At 37.8% G+C, this 19,101-nt stretch overlaps 1 protein-coding gene across 1 annotated transcript in view; it reads right to left on the bottom strand.

The window, feature by feature from the left end:
* Positions 1-19,101, bottom strand: part of MLLT3 (myeloid/lymphoid or mixed-lineage leukemia (trithorax homolog, Drosophila); translocated to, 3) — a 113,145-nt gene that overhangs the window by 28,168 nt on the left and 65,876 nt on the right. The window contains exons 7-8 of the mRNA XM_010008487.1: positions 9,627-9,746; positions 1,072-1,677 (exon numbers count right to left, since the gene is read on the bottom strand). Coding sequence (XP_010006789.1) covers positions 1,072-1,677; positions 9,627-9,746 — 726 coding nt within the window. The remainder of the gene's footprint in view (positions 1-1,071; positions 1,678-9,626; positions 9,747-19,101) is intronic.

The raw sequence follows: 19,101 nt of genomic DNA on the forward strand, positions 1-19,101 counted from the left end.
ACCACAATATCACCAGTGCCACGCTGTAAAGCAGAGCTTGTCTTATTACATACGTTGTAAATTTTATAGCCCTTGCATGCCCTAAGGGACTAGTCATTAAAAGGTCACTTCAGAAAGAAATTCCTTTCTCTCCTGTGGCAAGTTCCTATGATGTAAAAACCTAATGCTTCCTCCTAGCAGGGTATATTTATCGTCTGTTCCAGAGAGGGCAAGAAGGGCTATGAATTTGATTGCAGTAACTGAGGAACAACAGAAAACACAAAAGTGGGAAAATTGAACAGGAATGGCAGGGAAGACTTCCTCTCTACCATGCACACTACCTCCAGCCATAAGCACAAATAAAGGCACCAAACAAGCTTCTCTTCCTCTTCCTTTCCTTCTCTACTCATCACTCTATGAAAGATGCTTCTGAAAACTGAAGTCTGATGGGAGAATTATTAAAATCCAATAGTCAAGAGTAAATTATGTTTGAAACAGATGAGCAGGTATGGTAGACAAATATTTTCAGGAAAGCAAACTTCCATAATTTTCTTCCATGTTTTTCTTCTTGGGTAAGCCTGTTACTTTGGATAGATTCTCCCCATCACAGTGAGGATTCTAGGAACTCGTCCTCCCCCACAAAACTAGAGTAATTCACCAAAATGCCATTTTTAGTAGAAAAACAACAGCACTCTGATTTACTGCAACCCATTCCTGAATTTACTGAGTTCTTTTAACACCTGAACACAGACTTAAGAGTGTGAAATAAAAAGATTCAAATCAATTTACTTTTATCTCACAAAAAGCATGAAATTCAAATGAAAAAGATCAAAAGAACAATATTATTTATAGCTATGTACCATATGCTCATTTGTCATCATGTTGACAGATTTATAAATTGAGCAGACTCAAATAGGCAATACAATTCAACTAGAACATGCATGAAGTTTGAACAGGCAGCAGACGAGATCCTTCAATTTGAACAATCTGCCAGTACAGAGGAGAGAGGAAAGGGGAAAATACAAATATGGTGCCCATGCCCATAGACTGGGAATACTCAATACATACGAAGCAAAGCCAAATACCACTTACTTCAGATTTGGAGGACATGTTTTCATCCATGTCAGAATCATTGGGATCTACAATATCATCGAACGGTGGCAGAGTAGGGGTCTTCCTTTCCAGTACATCATTTTCAATTTTGACTCTCCCCATCTTGGGTTGAGATCTATCCTTTGTCTGTTTTTTGTCAGCTGAACAAGTAAGAATCAGTGGTGGGTCACTAGAAAAACTTTTAAATAATGAATATGAGCCACTTTTCTTTCTTTTTTTTGCAGAAGTTTCATCAGTGTCCAGAACAGAGGGCCTTTTTGTAGGGGTCTTCTTTTCTTGTTGCTGCCCACAAGTTACGGTAAGGATTGGGGTGTTTTCAGATTTTGGCTCCTTGGACATGGGTTTAGGTTCCTTGAAGGCCATCTTAGGAACTATTTTTTCATCTTTTAGTGGTTTGTTTTCTTTGGGTTTCTTAGAGGATTCTTTGGAAGATTTGTTATGTTCCCTGGAAGATTCTTTGAAGGCACTTTTATGTTCTCTTGAGTCTTTTGAAGCTTTTTCTTTGTGCTCTTTTGTTAACTTGTGGGTCTTTGTAAAACTGTTACTACTGCTGCTGCTATTTGTGTTCAGAATCCTAGCCGGGTCCTGCAGAAAGGAGATAATAAGTTTTACTTACCAAAAAAACCTCCATGAACCAAAAAAACCCCACCAAACAACAACAACAACAACAAAGAAAAACACTTAAAGCCCTCAAAAGACACAATACAGACAAAGGATTCATATTAAGACCTCTGAACTTCAGGTTGTAAACCAGAAACTGCAAATACCTCTATAAGAACGGATAAAAGCCCCATCATTTTGGTCAACTGTTACCAAGCAGCAGAATATAAGCAGTTGGCACTGCATGTTAATATCTTAAAGACAAATCAGTTTTTATCTTTAGAATTAGGTTTTTAAGAAACATCATAAGATGAAGATAAAGACAGTTTAGGAAATGTTTACCATGACCATTAGTTATCAGCAAAACAAAACACAAACAGTTGTCCTGGTTTGAGCCAGGATGAAGCCAATCAGTAAAAAGAAAAATTGGCTTCATCCTGGTTCAAACCAGGACAACAGTATAAGGGAAGATCAGTATATCAACCATAGACCATCAGCAGAACTTCTTCTGGACCTGAGCAACTCTCACTTCTGATGATATTTCAGGTGAATTTTTACTTCTCTATTCTGATCCTCTCTCCAGCTCTTACAAAATCTTTTTCCTTATACAACATAACTCTGGGTCCAGCCTGGCTATGAAAGACTAGGTTTGACACGCAACATCTCAGCAATAACTTTTTATGGAAAAACCTCATTTTCATAAAAAAACTATTTGCATTTATTGCTGCTGTGTCCACTGAGAATTTAATTGCATTTTTTCTAATTCAAATTCTACAAGCAAGAAGGTTTCTGAGAGGGTGATGACTCAGTGGTCCTAGACGATACGCAAAAGCAGAAAGAGCACAGCAGTATCATTCCTCACTCAGGTGAATGTGAAAGTTGAAGTGACAAAGAAAGCTCTGATCTGCAGCTCAACTGGCAATACGAGTACTGAACCATCTGGAATAGGTTGTATGGGATCCTTTCTTCTGAGAATTAACACCCAGGAATTTTCAAAAGATGTGGAGAGCTGCAGCACTACCCACTTTCATTAAGACTGCTAGCAGTAGGTGCTCAGGATCTCAAAAACACACAGAAGCTTAGATGCACTGTTACAAACACTACATACCTGTAGCATTCTCTCCAGAAACAAGGTTCAGTTTTACACCACTTCAAATCTGCAAAATGACATTTCAATTTACAGGAACCTATGCTAAAAAATTTAGGTTGCTTACTTTCTTCAAAGCTGATTATACGCATTGCTACCTACATATTGACTAGCAACTGAGAAACTTTTAGAAAGAAACACATTGACAAATGTATTTCATATACCCATTGATTTCCTCTCCTTTCACCTAGAATAGAGGTTTAAATGGTATAAAACTGAAAACACCAAAACTCTGGGGAAAACAAACAAACCAAAAACACCACACCAAAAAAATGCAACCTGATGTATTGTGAAATTTGTAAAAATCCTAATCTATATATAGATCTACATTTAATGGGATTTCATTAACAATACTAAGCTGAAATAACACAAAAAGGAACCCACACTGATGAAAACCCACAAGACTACTAGCCTATGAACCTAGGAAACCAACACATTTTGAAAGCAAGACAGTTCCTAAGTGATAGTAAATGCCATGCCAGTATCACACCCTGCAATTTTCAAATAATCGATCAGTGAAGATAAGACTGGCAGAACAGGAATAGCTTTAGTGAAATTATATGGACTATGCATTCTATGGTTAAGATTCCCATGCTCACATCTTACTTGCTGGCATCTATATACCTTAAAGCTCAAGACTCTTTAATCACTCCTTCCTAGAACAAAAAGATGACAGTGCTGGTCATAAGTCAGAATATATTTAATTAGGGGTGTCCTAAATACATAATTTAAAAACCGTAGTTACAAGCAAATTATTTCATTGAAAGAGATGATTATGAATAACACTGAGAATAAAGTGTTCTTCTAATACAATTTTTATGCAAAGAAAGTACTACCAGAAACAGGGAACTACTAAAAAGGATATTAGTCAGTACAAATATTACAAATGCAATTCCAGGTTTGACTTTTCATAATTCAGTTGGTTATTCAACCAAGTCCTTTGCAAGATGCTGAGCAAAGTGGTGCCCAAAATTCTCTCATCTACATAACACTGGATATGCTTTCAATCTTTATAAAATGCATCTATAAACCCCCAGCTTGGCTTTCTTTTCCAGCGATCCATACTTAGGATTTCACAGTGCTAAGAATCTTCCTTTAGTTTTGACCCTTGTACTGGTTTCGGCTGGGACAGGCTTTATTTTCTTCATAGCAGCCTGTATGGGGCTATGCTGTGGATTTGTGCTGAAAACAGTATTGAAAGCACACTGGAGTTTTTAGCTGCTACCCAGCAGCATTCACAGTGTCAGGGCCATCGCTGTTTCTCACGCTGCCCTGCCAGCAAGGAGCCTGGGGGTACGCAAAAGGCTGGGAGGGGACATAGCCAGGACAGCTGACCCTACCTGACCAAAGGGATATCCCAGCCTGTTTGATGTCGTGCTCAGCAATAAAAGCTGGGGGAAGAAGGAGAGGATGTTTGAACTTGGATATTTATCTTCCCAAGTAACTGTTACATGTGTTGAAGCCTGGCTTTCCCAGAGATGGCTGATGCCTGCCTGCCGATGGGAAGTTTTGAATTAATTCCTTGGTGTGCTTTGCTTATACTCGCAGTTTTTTATTTCTCTATTAAACTGTTTGTCTATCATGAATTTCTCACTTTTAGCCTTCTGATTCTCTCCTGCATCCCCTTTTAGGGATGCAAGTGAGCAGCTGTGTGGGGCTCAGCTGCCAGCCAGGGTGTTAAAAGTACAAACCTCATATTTATGTAGACCTAGTATGTCTGGCTGTCTAGCACTGCCAGAGGTTTACAGAACTTGCAGAGGGGAAAACACATTCAGCTTTTCTTCCCCAATACTTCATGACCACAAGGCAGACGGGTTAGCAGCAGTGTGCTGGAAACTGAACAACCAGAGCAGTACAACCTCCACGGCAGCTGACTTTAAAATACAACTAGTTAGAACTGCTCTGAAAAAAACCCTCACAATAAAATAAAGCGGAATTAGCCTGTTCAATAAAAGTTGTGTCAACAAGATGAGAAATTAAGACCAAGAACACATCCACTTGTGCGATCCCTGTTGGCACACAACTAACTACTGATGACTTCTCTAATCAGGATGTACTAAGCCAGTATTTAATGCTGCATAACCTGGACAGTTTACACATCACATGCACAAAAAGCAGATTAACTCCCATATCCTCTGTAGCAGTAGATGGAAACAATTAATTAAAAATAATTACTTTTAACTCTTTTTCCCTTCTCATTATCTTAACTAATTGGTAAAACACTGAATTTTCATATAGTGCTGCATGAATTATTCAACTGTGCTTCACGTTTCTTGCATCAGTACTACAAATGTATTTTTAAGTCCAATTTGGAAATCTAACTGTATATTTATATATTATATTTGCATCAACATTAATAACAGGCAGAAGCATCAATGATGAACAATATTATGATGACACTGAATGACAAAGTAAGGCACTTCCTCACTTCCCAGGCTAGTAATTAAAATTAAAAAAATTAAAAAGACTATTCCTTCCTTGAAATGTTTTACTTTAGTCAAAAGTCTTTTCCTGATTTTTTTTTTACATGTTCCATGTTTTGTTTGATGCAAGACCAGCATCACATGACACATGTGATGACTGACACATGAACTACTTATTAATGTTTTTATCTTCATATCTTTTTCTACCATGCTAGGAGTCTACAAGTTACCCTAGGAAGGAATAAAATATGTGCCATTAATAAACTAAATGGAGTCTTCATGTTTCTTTTTGGTCTCCTTACCTCATATCTTAAATTGCTCAAAAAAGAGAGACTCATTTTAGTAGTTTTCCAATAGACGAGAGCTCTGAAATAGGTGCTTGGGTGCAATAATACTAAAATAATATTAAAACAAATAGTAACTTGAGATCTTTTTGTCTTTTCAATTTTAAAATGAGACCTCCTTCCTCTTTGTACAATATGAAAGCTGATGTTTACATAGAAATCACAGTACAAGCATATGAGATATGATACAGACATATACCATCCACAAAGAGAGGTGGTTCATTAAATTTTATCAAGTAATTAAACTGAACACACTGACTGGCATAGCAATCCCAGTCTATTATTTAGTATACAAATTTAGTATTAGTGAGCATAAAAAAGCATGCATTATTTTAATTTGTAATAGAAAGGCATTTCTTCAAATAAATGTTTGCTTATTGAAACAATGTGTCCATCTTGAGCCAGTGGACTGGAATTAGTCCCAAATATGCGTGCTGCTCTTAAGATGAAAAGAGGAGGAAGACCTCTAAAAGGAATTACTTCCTCAAGGAAATTCAGATTTCTGTTGAATACAAATGTTTTATTATTGCACAAAAACACTAACTGATTAGGGGAGAAAGACAAAAACATTTTGAAAGCCTCCACAAATACTGTGGTATTCTTCCACTTGCTAGCTGAATGCTGGAGATGAATTTACCAGCTGCTAGTTCTTCTTACAGATTATTACTGTATCACACATTTACAAAGGCTTCCACACTTCAGTTTGTCCAGCCCACCAACTATTACAACCAATGACATCAGGAGAAATAGAAGCAGATGGAGAATGACAAGGCTCACTGGTTTGACAGAGAAAGCCAAAAGGGGAAGCATAGAACAATATTTTTTTTACCAGTCATAAAGAGAAATAAGAGCTTTTGGGTTTTTGTTTATAAAGTAAACATCATTTCACTGCAGCTGACACCACAGCTCATTCCACAAGACATAATCATCCCAACAGAACTAATCAGTTTCTCTATTCTGTGCACGTAGTACTTACATAATATGCAAAGGCACAGTAGTAAAACTGATCTAAAAGCAACAGTATCTGTAGCTAGCCTGTGTCTATCTTTATATTCTGAAAAAAATTAATGAAGTAAGGTTTCATGCATTTCTGCCTGTAGTCTGTATTTCCAAGACCAAAGTTTTGTTTTAGATTCACACTAATTGGGCTTGTTAATACTATCTCCATTAAATTAAATACAAAATCACAGATCTTCAGAAATACAATTTTTAAATAATTTTTAATACATAGTTCAGAAGAGGATGTGACAGAAAGCAAACTGGCAATTCTGCATTGTTGGGGTTTTTTTAAGTGAATACTAAATCAGTAACACCGCTTTGTTGCAGTGGTTTTACTGTCTTGACTACAGTTCCTGTTTGACCAGAGTGTCTTTGTGGTGCTTTGTACTGGCAAATAGGTAAGCAAATATTCTTAGGTCTGGTTTTCCATACTAAGCGTTTAAAACTGACCTCAAAGTTTACTTTGGTATTCAAAGACAAAAAACAAACCAAAGACAAACCAAGCACATCAAAAGACTATTGCTGCAGCAGAAAAACCCTCAAATCATCCTATACAGATACCTGGGGTACACACAACACAAACACACACACTTATAAACTATTTATACTCTCAAGAACTACCAAGACCTTTCTACAGCTACTATTCTAGAGGCATCTCTAAATGAAATGTGGACACTTCAGTTGTTGCATCGTTGGGGCTATGGATAAGAAAACTAAAAATCTATTTACACATTGGCCGGAAATATCCTGTCACCAATTAAAGCAAAAATCCTAAAGATAAAAATCCAAGGGTTCTCAGCATCTAGAACTTATTAGAAAAAAAACAAACAACATAACAAACTTTTTTGTTATACTAAAGCCAATGTTAGTGGGTGTTTCAATACCTCAAAAACAGCTGATAAGACTCAGCAAGACAGCTATTTACAACTCTTTCTCTAGGAGACAAAAGGACAGTTGCTCAATAGTGTGCATTTTAAATTGTACAGGAGCCAAAGATTGACGGGGGAATGGGAAAATTAAATAATCACACCTATGGGCCAGCACATTCACGTAATATCTCTTCCAACCAGTAAAATCTGCAGTGAACAGCATACAAGGTTGAAAAAAGTTATTTCAAAGAGACAGCATTGCTGCTGAACATCCCTATTTTAAAATGCTATATTTTAAAATAGGCAATGATTTTTCAGCTATTGAAGACCATCTTGAGATCCGATGTACATCTAACCTCCTACTGACTCCCATATCTTCCTGCTATGGGTCAAACTCACTGCAAGTGGCTGGGCTGCTTCACAAAAATGAAAGATGTCAAACATTCATTTGTAAGTGCAGTAAATATGCAACAGTCCCTTCACTCTGCATCACCCCAACCACACTCTACATTTGCTATGTTTCTACACCAGACAAAATTTCACTGTCTGAGTACAATTCAGAAAATTACATCCCAGGTTACTGTTTGCTTATGAAAAAACTTTCTCCGGAGATTCAAGACTTATGGTCTGCAGTTACTACATGGAACATGACTGTGGGACTTGGTATCCTGCCTGTACCTCACTGAAGTCCTTTTGCAGGTGTTTGGGCTGCTTATTTAGGCCAACCCTCATTATGGCTGCTTTGGCATGCAATGGAAGACATGGGTTAATCAACATTACAGCCGAATCTGAGCAAGTGACTGGAAACTGAACTCCAGAATGCTAACCAACCTCCTAAGAACCCCTATTATTGATGACAAAGTGTCCAAATAACTTATCTTCAGTAGCCAAGTAGATGGAGATGAGTCATAGCCTCACCAGTCAGACAGTTATCTTTAGCACCTTGCTTCAGCACCTGGTGTAGCTAGGTGCCTTCCTTTTAGGCATTAATAATTCATTTTACCATTTAAAAGTAAGCACCTTCAATCTAATCCTGAGATTCAATATATCTCAGCTCGTCATTAGGAAAATTAAAATAATCATACATCCATATATCCTTTAAATGTTGCAAGACCTGCATTAGAGATTGTGAGGCACTCAGGTACAATGCAAACCAGAGACAAACATGTCAAAGAACTTTTATTCCCCCTCCCCTCACTATGTGTATTTACTGTTGTGACACATGCTTATCAATGGACACACTTAAGCATACCCATTAGTCATTATCTGACAGTTCTTCCAAGTAGTTACAAGATTTGTGACAGCTGGAGAACATGAAAGTCATTGATAACAATGGTTACTGCCCACTGTAGTACATGCACTGCAAAATTAACTAACATGTCAAACTGACAAGATGCTAAGAAAAAAAAAGAAAACCTAAACAATTTAAAAGAATGAAGAAAAGGCATGTATGTTATTTTATTTACAAAGCAAATTGTTGCATTGCAATTCTTATTTGATTAAGTAGTAAGACGGTCTTTCTTCTCCCACACCTTTAATTCACTTTTTCTAACTGAAGAAACTATCTGCTGTTTTGGAAAGGTCCATTTCAAATTCAAAAGGTTCATGGGACTATACCTTTTATCATTTTCTAGGTTGGGGGCTCAATTTTATGCCATGGAGACTAATGATGCATCACTATATTTTAAACAGTAGTAAAGAATTAACCCCTGAAATGTAAACAAAATTAAAATTCCTAAAGAACCTAGCTCAAAATTTTATTCCATATAATTATCTGGAAAAGTGTTCAAAGACACTTCATAAATTAATCTATTACTATAGTATTTTCTCATATTCTTTCACTTCTATAGATTAAACTTCCATCAGCAGACTCCACTAATACTACAACAGACCATTAGAATTCCTTCTGAGAAAGGAGGAAAACAATTCTGCATTTACAAAAGCCATTGGCACCTAATTCTTACAATCATCCCTGTTCTTCATTATTTTCCTCTGATGAACAGTAAGTTCAGAACAAAGATATGTCAAGACCTATTATCTCTGGACTATATAATGAGACTGCAAAAATACCTAGAAATACCTTTTTTTCCTCAAGTTAATTCCCAGGGCAAGCGCCACTGGCTTAACTAACTTCTAGCAAAATAAGTCTCACCTTTGGCCCATGAGATGATTTTTTCTTCACTTCAGAAAAAGGCAAGGAGTTACTGGGAAGGCTGGGGAGATGAAGGCTCAGTCCTGAAGAGAATGATGTGCCATCTGACATTACCATGATCTGTCACAAGAGGGAAAGCACGTCAGTCAAACATTACCAACAGAAATAGAGTGAGCCTCACCTGCCTAAGCACTAACAAATCACACTGATAGGAGAATAGAACTTGAACAAACTGTATCTGTGTTTCTTCTCAACAGAGAATGACACTGCTGTCCTCTATTTGATAAGGAAATAAAATATATTTCAATTTTCACACAAATACAACTCAAGCTCCTCAGAAAACAACATAACCTGGTTTATTATGGCTCCTTACATGCCACAGCATGTACATCCTTAGCACTCATTCTCTTGTCCTGAACAATCTAGTACATTTGAAAGTTCATCCCATTTAAAAGTTCTGCGAACTGCTGATACCCCATAAATATATATATGCAGCAGACTTTGCTTTCAACTAAAGCTAAGTGAAGGAAGACTGTACTGTGCTTCCTGGCACAACTATTCATTTATCTGTAGTTTGAAACCCCTAAATTTTAGACAGCTTACCTACTGTCTGAAAAGCCCTACAAAGCTGGAGAGAAGTTGCAGAGCTCTGCATCTGCAAGGGAATGTCTCTGTCTTTCCAGAGGTTCCCATGGCACACCTGATTATGTGGATGCCCTGTGTGGTCACCCTTGCCTCTTCAGATGACCAAAATATTCTCTTGATACTCAGGATGGGGAGAAACTGACCCCATCACATACCTCATTGCACATCATAATAAAGGAGGAATGGGAAGTGCAAAATTGGGATATCTAGGATGTAGGCTTATATACTTCACATTTTATGTCTCCAAGTCAATACTGCATTTACTGCCTACAGCTTCTTCTCCAGGATTTAAATTTTTTTAATTATTTTTTTTTTAAACATTGGTCTAAATAAAACTTCTTGCAGATAACTTAATTCAAAAGACTATATGGTATCTTGGAAAATATTATGGGGCATGTCTATGTAAGAAATTATTTCTATCAGCCTGAAAGCTGAGCATCACCTTTTCACATTGCTGCTAGAATTCAAAGGGGGAGGAATAAGGTAGTAAAGTTGTTCTCCTTCTTTGACCCCAAGTTCATGCATTCAAAAACTTTAAAAAAACCTCACAAACAAACACGAAAAAAAAAAATCTTTTAAAGCTACTGATATTTTCAAACATTTTGTGAGGTGGGATTTCACGTGTAGCAATTCTTCTTCCCAGTTCTTCCTTTCCATTTCTCAGATACCTAAACCAGACCCTGACAGGAGCCAGAACTCTCTCCAAAATCAGCTCAGCAAAAGCAATGGCAACCTTCTTGTAATCATGGCAATATTGACAGCAACTAGCTATTGTGAATCACAATAAGTTATTTCCTTTAGTCTGACAAATACTTTTTAGACTCAACTTCCCCAAGAGTTTTTGGTTGAATTCAGCCTAGCTGAATGCAAGAGAAGGCAGAAACTAACAAATCATTAGCAACAAAGACAAGGAAAAATTGTAGCCACACACCTGTGCAGCAGACAAAGAAAATGCATGTCCCTATCTCCTCTCATAGACTTAAGGCAAATGGGTGGTTAAATAAGATTTTTCTCCCTAAAACTAAACTCAGTGAAATGTTTTACAACCACAATCTTCACAGAAAATATCCACTGCATTAAAATCAAATAAACCTTCAGAAAGAAGCAGACATAAGATTATTATTATTTACAGAGTTTAAGCGGGTATTTTATTGACTCAAAATAGTTTTGTTCATACACTCATATGACAAAAAGATTCATATCCAGGTGGAAAAGAATTATTACAGCAAGTTTTGCTGTGGGTAGCTACCTTTTGTCCTCCCATTAGTCAAACACAGAAACGTGCAGCTTGGTAGATATACTTCAATCAGCTTTCAGAGCAAGTCCCTACTTTTCCATTGCCACTAACACATTGGCAGCATAAACTGCTTGCCTGTGAGCATGCATGCACATGTATATGCATATGGCTATATTAAGTCAAGGATACACAAAGCAAAAGGTGGGAATGAGCTTATCTCAGCAAGCCACTAATTCTGCAGCAAGAATGCAGCGTCACCAAAAGCACAGCAAGAGCTCTCCAGTACAGCCATGCTATATGTATTTTTTTTACTTGTTTCCTCCCTTCACCAGTCTAAATTCCCTGCAATCTCACAGCTGCAAACAGTACATCCCAGTATGTTGAGGATAGTGCTGCAGTACATGCTTACGCCAGGCAGCCAAGACCACCAGCAGCTGCTACTTTTCTGCTTCCACAAAGAAACACAGACATTATTAATTCCTCTCTTCAGTCTCTTCCACAAGTCAACAGTTCAGTGGGATCAGACAAGCTGGTGGAATAAGACACTGGTGTTAATGAAGCAAGGCAAGACAGCCATTGTGCTTTAAACAAGTCAGGTTAAACAGCCATGTAATCACACTCTGAATTCACCAATATGTAAAGCATGAAGTTCTAGTTACAGTTCTGCTGTTCTTGCAAAGATTCAGCTTACCTATATTGGAGTGGAATAGAGGTCTAGATAATCTCACAGCCTGACTTTCATGTAATCAATGGTGATAGTAACAGGTCACGTAAAAGCAGATAGTGAGATGCACTTGTTCACAAATGTTCAAGCATTTCAACCGTTGGTTTGATTAGAGTACATGGTACTGATAACACTTAGAAACATGGCCAAAAGAAACCACCTAGTTTCACAGTTTAATACCTGGGTACAAATGGTAAGGGTATTACAAAACAGGTTGCACTAAGAAACACGTCAAGGGAAGTGGTGGTGCTTCCACTCTTCACTGCACCAGAGCAGCCCCAACCTTGAGTGCTGTGTGAAGTTTGGGGCACCTCAGTATAAGAATGACATCAAACTATTTGAGTGTTTCCAGAAGAGGGAGACCAAGATGGTGAAAGGCCTCAAGGGCAGGACTTAAGAGGAGCAGCTGAGGTTACTTGGTTTGTTCAGATTGGAGAAAAGAACGGTGAGGCGTGACCTCCTGGCAGCTACATCACAGGAAATTCAGACTGGACATCAGGAAAATTTTCTTCATTGAGAGGGTAGTCAGTCAGCAGAACAGGCTCCCTGGGAAAGTGGTCATTGGCATCAAGCCTGTCAGAGTCCAAGGAGAGTCTGGATGACACTCTTAATCATATGGTTCTGTTTTACATAGTCATGTGAGGAGCAGGAACTTGGACTCAATGACCCTTGTTGATCCCTTCCAACTCCACATATTCCATGATTCTATGTCTCCCCATTGGGTTTTCTGTTTTGTTTAAAATTCAAATTAAAAAAAACACACGCATTTTAACCTTTTCCTGTTGGCAGGAACTTCACAATCCTCATGAATGGACTGGAATTCTTTGCACCTTTAGGAAGCAGCTAATATTACTTGATGTGAATGACAACAGATGCTGACACACAGTAAAAGGAAGGCTAAAGAAAGTGTTGGCCTACTGCTCAAAGAGGCAAGAGACCTCATTACAAAGAACTTGGCTTATGTACTCAATATTCTTTCCACCTCCGTTTTCACTAGTGACATCTTGTATCTTTGTGCCACCAAGACACCTGAGCATCCCTAAGGAGCCTATAGCAATGAGTCAGTGCCAACAAGAGAGGAGCATAGTGTAAGGACACACTTCATCCAGAAGGATACTCAAGTTAATGAGACCAGACTGGATGTGAGCAGGCGTACTGAAGGAGCTAGTCAGTACCACTGCAAGGCAGCTCTCTATCATCCTCAAAAGGTTTTGGTGATCAGGAAAGGTTTGTGATGACCAGAGAAAGTCAAACATCACACTCATCTTCAAGCAGAAAGGTCCAAGGAACAAGAGTCCCATCAGTCTCACTTCAGTCCCTTGGAAGATGTCAGAGAAAATCCTTCTGGAAGCCACTTCCAGCCACTTGGAGGGACAAGAATATGACCAAGAGCAGTCAGCATAGATTTACTCAGAACAATCCTGCCCAACTTACAGCCAGATCTATGAGATGTGTACTGGATAACTGGATGATGAGATGAGTGGCAAACTGTCTGGACTGCTGAACTGAAATGGTTCTCTTTGGCTATGTGAGGTCCAGCTAGAGGCCAGTGACTACCATGTACCTCCAGGATCAATACTTAGTCCAAAACAAACTGTTTAATGTCTTGAGTAAGAATTCAGTCAGATTGAGTGAACTCTCAGCAAGTTCTCAGATGATACCCAGATAACTGTATTTCAGATACCCTCTGCTGTCCAGGAGAAGCTCCACCACACAAACATGACTGTTGGGTTAGAAGATGCTCAAGGAAGAGAACAAAAAAAAGTTTTATGAGCTGTTCCTTTATAAAGCACACAGAAACTCAGTCAGCAGGTGAGGTGAACTCCCACAAAAGCCAGCCTGCAATCTAGCGGGGACAGAGATTATATCACCATGGCAGAGGATGCCAGTCAAGACAATGAAAGACCAATAGCAGCACTGATTAAAGAAATAACTGCTTAATATAAACGGACAAAACCAGGAGAAAATGCAAATGCCTCCTGAAGTTTTTCCGTGTCCTGCTTCAAAGCCCATGTGTTCTAGTGACACCAAAGATTAAAATTAATGGACAGTTTGGGGAGAAGAGTTATTTTAATAATGCACATCTGAGTTTGAAGGAGCCACACTCAATCTCCCTCCATCTGTGAAAGGCAAACTGGAGCATCAGTGTAGGCAGCTACTTACATACATCACTAAACTTGGACAAAAAAAACCCCTACCTTTCTTAATATTGCTTTTCTCTGGTTTACACTGTAACTGGGAGGTTTCCCACACCATAACTAATAAGATGTTCCATAAGTTTTAGCTCAACACAGAGATAAGATAGTAACATTAAAATAAGGTTTAACAAGATCTACTCTTAACAGTGTATCTAAGAAAAAATTATGAAAGCAATATAAGACTGAGTCATATTGGAGCACACAAATATCACATGAATATCATATGCTGGTATTACCTACTATACCACAAATATATATACATATATATATATATATATACACCTCCTACCACAGCTTAGAAGAACAAGTTTAAACAAGCTACTTTTTACTTTAATTGCTGTTACAGACAGATATATAAGACAGCTTTTTTTCTCTACCCTGGCCTCCCACCTCCCCTTTCTCAGCAGTCCACTCCCAGAGAACAATTCTTCTCCTTGCATCATTTATGCCAATAAAGTGTTACGCCTGCAAGCATTCAAACTGAGCTGCTGGTAGTGGTATCTTGCCTCTAGTTCACCAAACACCCACTCACTATCCTGCAGCTGTTGAGCTTGTACTTAAAACCTTTATCTCCCTGTTGCTTTAAAGAAAAGACAGCACTGGTCAAGGGCAAAGACAAAATTATTTCCCAGAAAAAACACCCACACAGTGGTTGACAAAATCTATTAGCATTCACATTGTTGGGTAGGAATTATCCTACCCACTTGACCAAACTGAAGTGACCAGTCTCCCTAATACCCAATTATTGGCACCTTCTAAGCGCATTGCAATTTGCTGGTGAAGAAAACTGACTACTATGGAAGAAAAAAACTGGTATGCACTTAATTTATGTAGTTCCATGCACTGCTGAACAAAATAAGGTATCGGGGAACAATGGCTCTACACCACCAATTATAATCAGGAACCTTTTGAAACTGCCCCTGCTCCAGCAATTTGGGAAAAATTATGAAATGGTAATACCTGTACATAACTAACAACTGATTCAGAATGCTGACAGAAAACTGATGTGTTGAGGACAGCACTTACTGACCAACACACATTTGACAGCTTAGACTACCCAGACACCCAACAAGAACCACCCACTTCCAAGACACAAAACTGAAGTTTTCCGATCCCATTACAGAAAGCATGACCAACAGCTTCAGAATGTTCCACGAAAGCTGGTGTTCTCTTACTGCCAAATTCTACAAATGCACATTGTGCCACCCCCGATGTGCAGGGGTCATAGATCTACCACCCCACAAAGATACGTACACAGTCAGAAGCTGCATGAGCTTTCACAATTCCTCCAGATCAACACAATCTCCTTATGAAGGCACATTAGAGATTCTGCAGGGGATTAAAGCAACAAGCTGTTGTCTGTCTCCTACTCATTTTTCTGAGTGAAAGGAGGCCACCAATTAAGAGGGAATAATCTTGCCCCGAACACATCCATACCAAGCTACCTGTCGTAGTTTCATTTCCTGAGCTCATAATCTACAAAAACCTTCATACAGCAGCCTCCTCAGAAAAGGCTGGTGAGCTTCCCCAAAAGGAGCTGCAGAAAAACTGATAAAGAACTTTCAGCACCAGCTACAAGGTATCAGTTGAAATTCCATGCAAAATGAACCTTTACCACAACATTTCTTCAGCCCTGAACATGAATTACGCAGCAGTAGCAAATAAATGGACTTTGTCTGATCCTGGACTGATGCATCCCACGTCATTTTACAGTGAAGATCAAGGTTGGTCGCCAATGAAAGCACTAAGTATAACAAAAATTTAGTAGTCCTAAACGATAATTATTCCTATTTAAACCTATAAAAATGACAAAGAAATAGAAAACCTTTTAGAATTCTTTTAAGTAATTTGCTTGTGAAGTAATAAATAGTTTAAGAAAATCTAGCTACTTAATTACAAACAGGACAAGATTAAAGACAATCTCTTCCCCAAAGCAGCATTACATCTAAGGTTGACTCTGGGTAGAAGGCAACTATTCCAACTGACACAGAAGAATTGCAAGAAAAGAGGGAGGATGGAGAAAAGAGAAAAATCTCCAATATTTCATCTTTGTAATACGGATTAGGAACTGAGGTTTTAGAACAGAAATTATACAGGCATCTTGAAGCCTGTGAAATGAGAAGAGATTTCTCAACTGTTAAATAGTAAAACCACAAAGATTTGAAAAAAACTCAGAAACCAGAATGGAATGGTTTTTGGCAAAATCTGAATTTTTACCTTGATATTGTTTTTTAAAAATTGTACCCCTTAAGAGTGATTCTCTATCTCTTTACTCATCAATTCATCACCCCATCTTCAAGGAAGGACTTACCTTGCTACAGAAGCAGAGCTGCTTGGTTTTCCAAATTAATTTTACAGAAAGCAGACAAAAAGAAGAGCGCTGTTGCTAAAAATAACCATTACTACTCTATAAGTGACCTATTCCTTGTATCCTCTAGATGTGAAACCTCAAACTGTATTATTAGTAGCTATAAGCATCTGTAACTACGTTATGAATTTTACTATATTTGTCCATAAAAGTAACTACTCCCTAAGGGGCATCTATATGGCTTTCCCCTTTATGGAAAGAAAATTCAACAATTATATATTGTCCACGTACTTTTGGATTAAACAACTCATTTTGAATTTCCTTCCAAAAGGTGGAAGCATTACACAGTCTAAACATTTTTATTTATATATTTGCAGCTATGAGAGAGAAGACTATATTAAATTGCTGTTAACATGGACTGAAAATATTTTCACCACTTATTCCTGCAAGAATCAAAATAAAGTTAGTCATTATATCATATTCAAACATGTGATGCCTGACTAAGTCTGTGTTTCCAAAGGAAAAATCAATTTGACTGTCAGGTAGCTGTCATTAAGCATCTTCAAAACTAATTTATTTCTATTCACTCAATAAGCAGATTAGGTATAATCTTCAATTTTTTTCTTGAAATTGAAAAACTTGCAAGCCAAAAAAGCAAAAGAATCAGCACTTCTGACAATATAAAATACAACAATGGAGTCATACCCTATTTCTAAATAGTTTCAGTGGGATTCAACATTCAAAATTTACTTAAAATTTGAATATTAGTTTTTAAATTACTACACTTTCCCAGTCAGTGTCATCCACCTTTCCATACCCATTTAAAGGAATCACAGTGCCATCTCTTCCCCCTTACTCTTTTATGCTTAGAGGCAGAAAAGGTAACTGACAAACCTAGGAATAAATTCATCATGTAAGAATCAATGCTTACTGAGGTTTACTTGATGAAAACTCCAATCATACTGTATCTACTCATGAATCTTCTTGTGCTGTGTCTAGAGGATGAGCCACGTAAAAGACTACATTTATACAGTTCTGTCACTATCAGTAGCTTGACAATTTGCTTGGTAAGAAATGGATTAACTAAAAGTCATCATCTACATATAAACTGTCTTTGGGCATTATGCTATACACTGTTAATTCATGTGAGCCATGTCTCTATACATACTAGCTTCATATCATTAGGTGCAAAACTGAGTAAGTGGTGTAAAAAATCTTCAGTGGTATCACTTCCACAGCAAACTTACAAAAAGAAACGTTACTTAGAATATTTATGTAGAGAGGGTACATCAACAAGTACACTGAATTATTTGACTGAATTTGCCTAGTGTAATCTTAAAAATATTGTACTACTTCTGTAAACATTTATTTTGACATTTATGAGAACAAGGTCAACTGAAAATAGTAAGTGGTAGAGATCGACTTGAACATACCTACATCTTTTCAGGGAGCTGGGGTAAGCTTAGTGTAGAAAATATGGTGGAAAACTGTGTCAAAAAAAGAGCTTTCCAAATTGGGTATGGCCATTGTAAGACTGAACCAAAAGATCTTTATTTACCATAGTGACTACAGAAATAAAATCCCTGTAGCCAAATCAAATCCTTCCTCTTCCCTCATAGATAATTAATCTGCATGTGTAAATATGGTGTACCTATATATAAGTATTAAGGCATATGTAAGCTCTTGGTATTTGGTGTTTAAAAGATATTCCACAGCTCCTATGTGCTTTAATTACCCTTTTTGAACCTCCTGCCCCAAATTGTTTTATTTTTCCCCCTCAATAAACCGTGTCTTCGTAAATTCTAATTGGGGATTTGCTGTACATTGGAAGCACTAGTGAGCACTGAGCAAGCGTCTCACCCGAACAGTCAGTGCCGAAGCCACTGCTCCTCGTTGAGAGGTGAGCGCCACGTGCAGATCTCAGCAGATCCTGACAAGCTAAATTCACTCCAAAAAGGAGATGTAATAGGTCGCGGATTGCGATAGTAGGGCACCTTATTCATTCCAAGGACACGAACTTCATTTTGCCTCAATTGTTGCTTATCAAGAAAATTTACTGATTTGTTATTTCTACTTTTTATTGAAGACAAGCACTAGATAGAAGTATTATTATTTTTTTTAATTTTAAGTGTAAAACACATTTTGTATTTCATTATCCTGTAGATGCTTTTCTCAGCCTATAGCATGGAAGTTAAAAGTGAGTTAATGTTTCATGAATTTACAGAATCACAGAATGTCTTGGGTTGGAAGGGACCTCGAAAGGTCACCGAGTCCAACCCCCCAGCAATAAGCAGGGACATCTCACATTAGACAAGATTGCTCAGAGCCCATCAAGCCTGACCTTGAATGGCTCCAGGGATGGG

This window comes from Chaetura pelagica, unplaced genomic scaffold, assembly GCF_000747805.2.
Source record: "Chaetura pelagica isolate M959 unplaced genomic scaffold, ChaPel_1.0 scaffold232, whole genome shotgun sequence".
NCBI lineage: Eukaryota > Metazoa > Chordata > Aves > Apodiformes > Apodidae > Chaetura > Chaetura pelagica.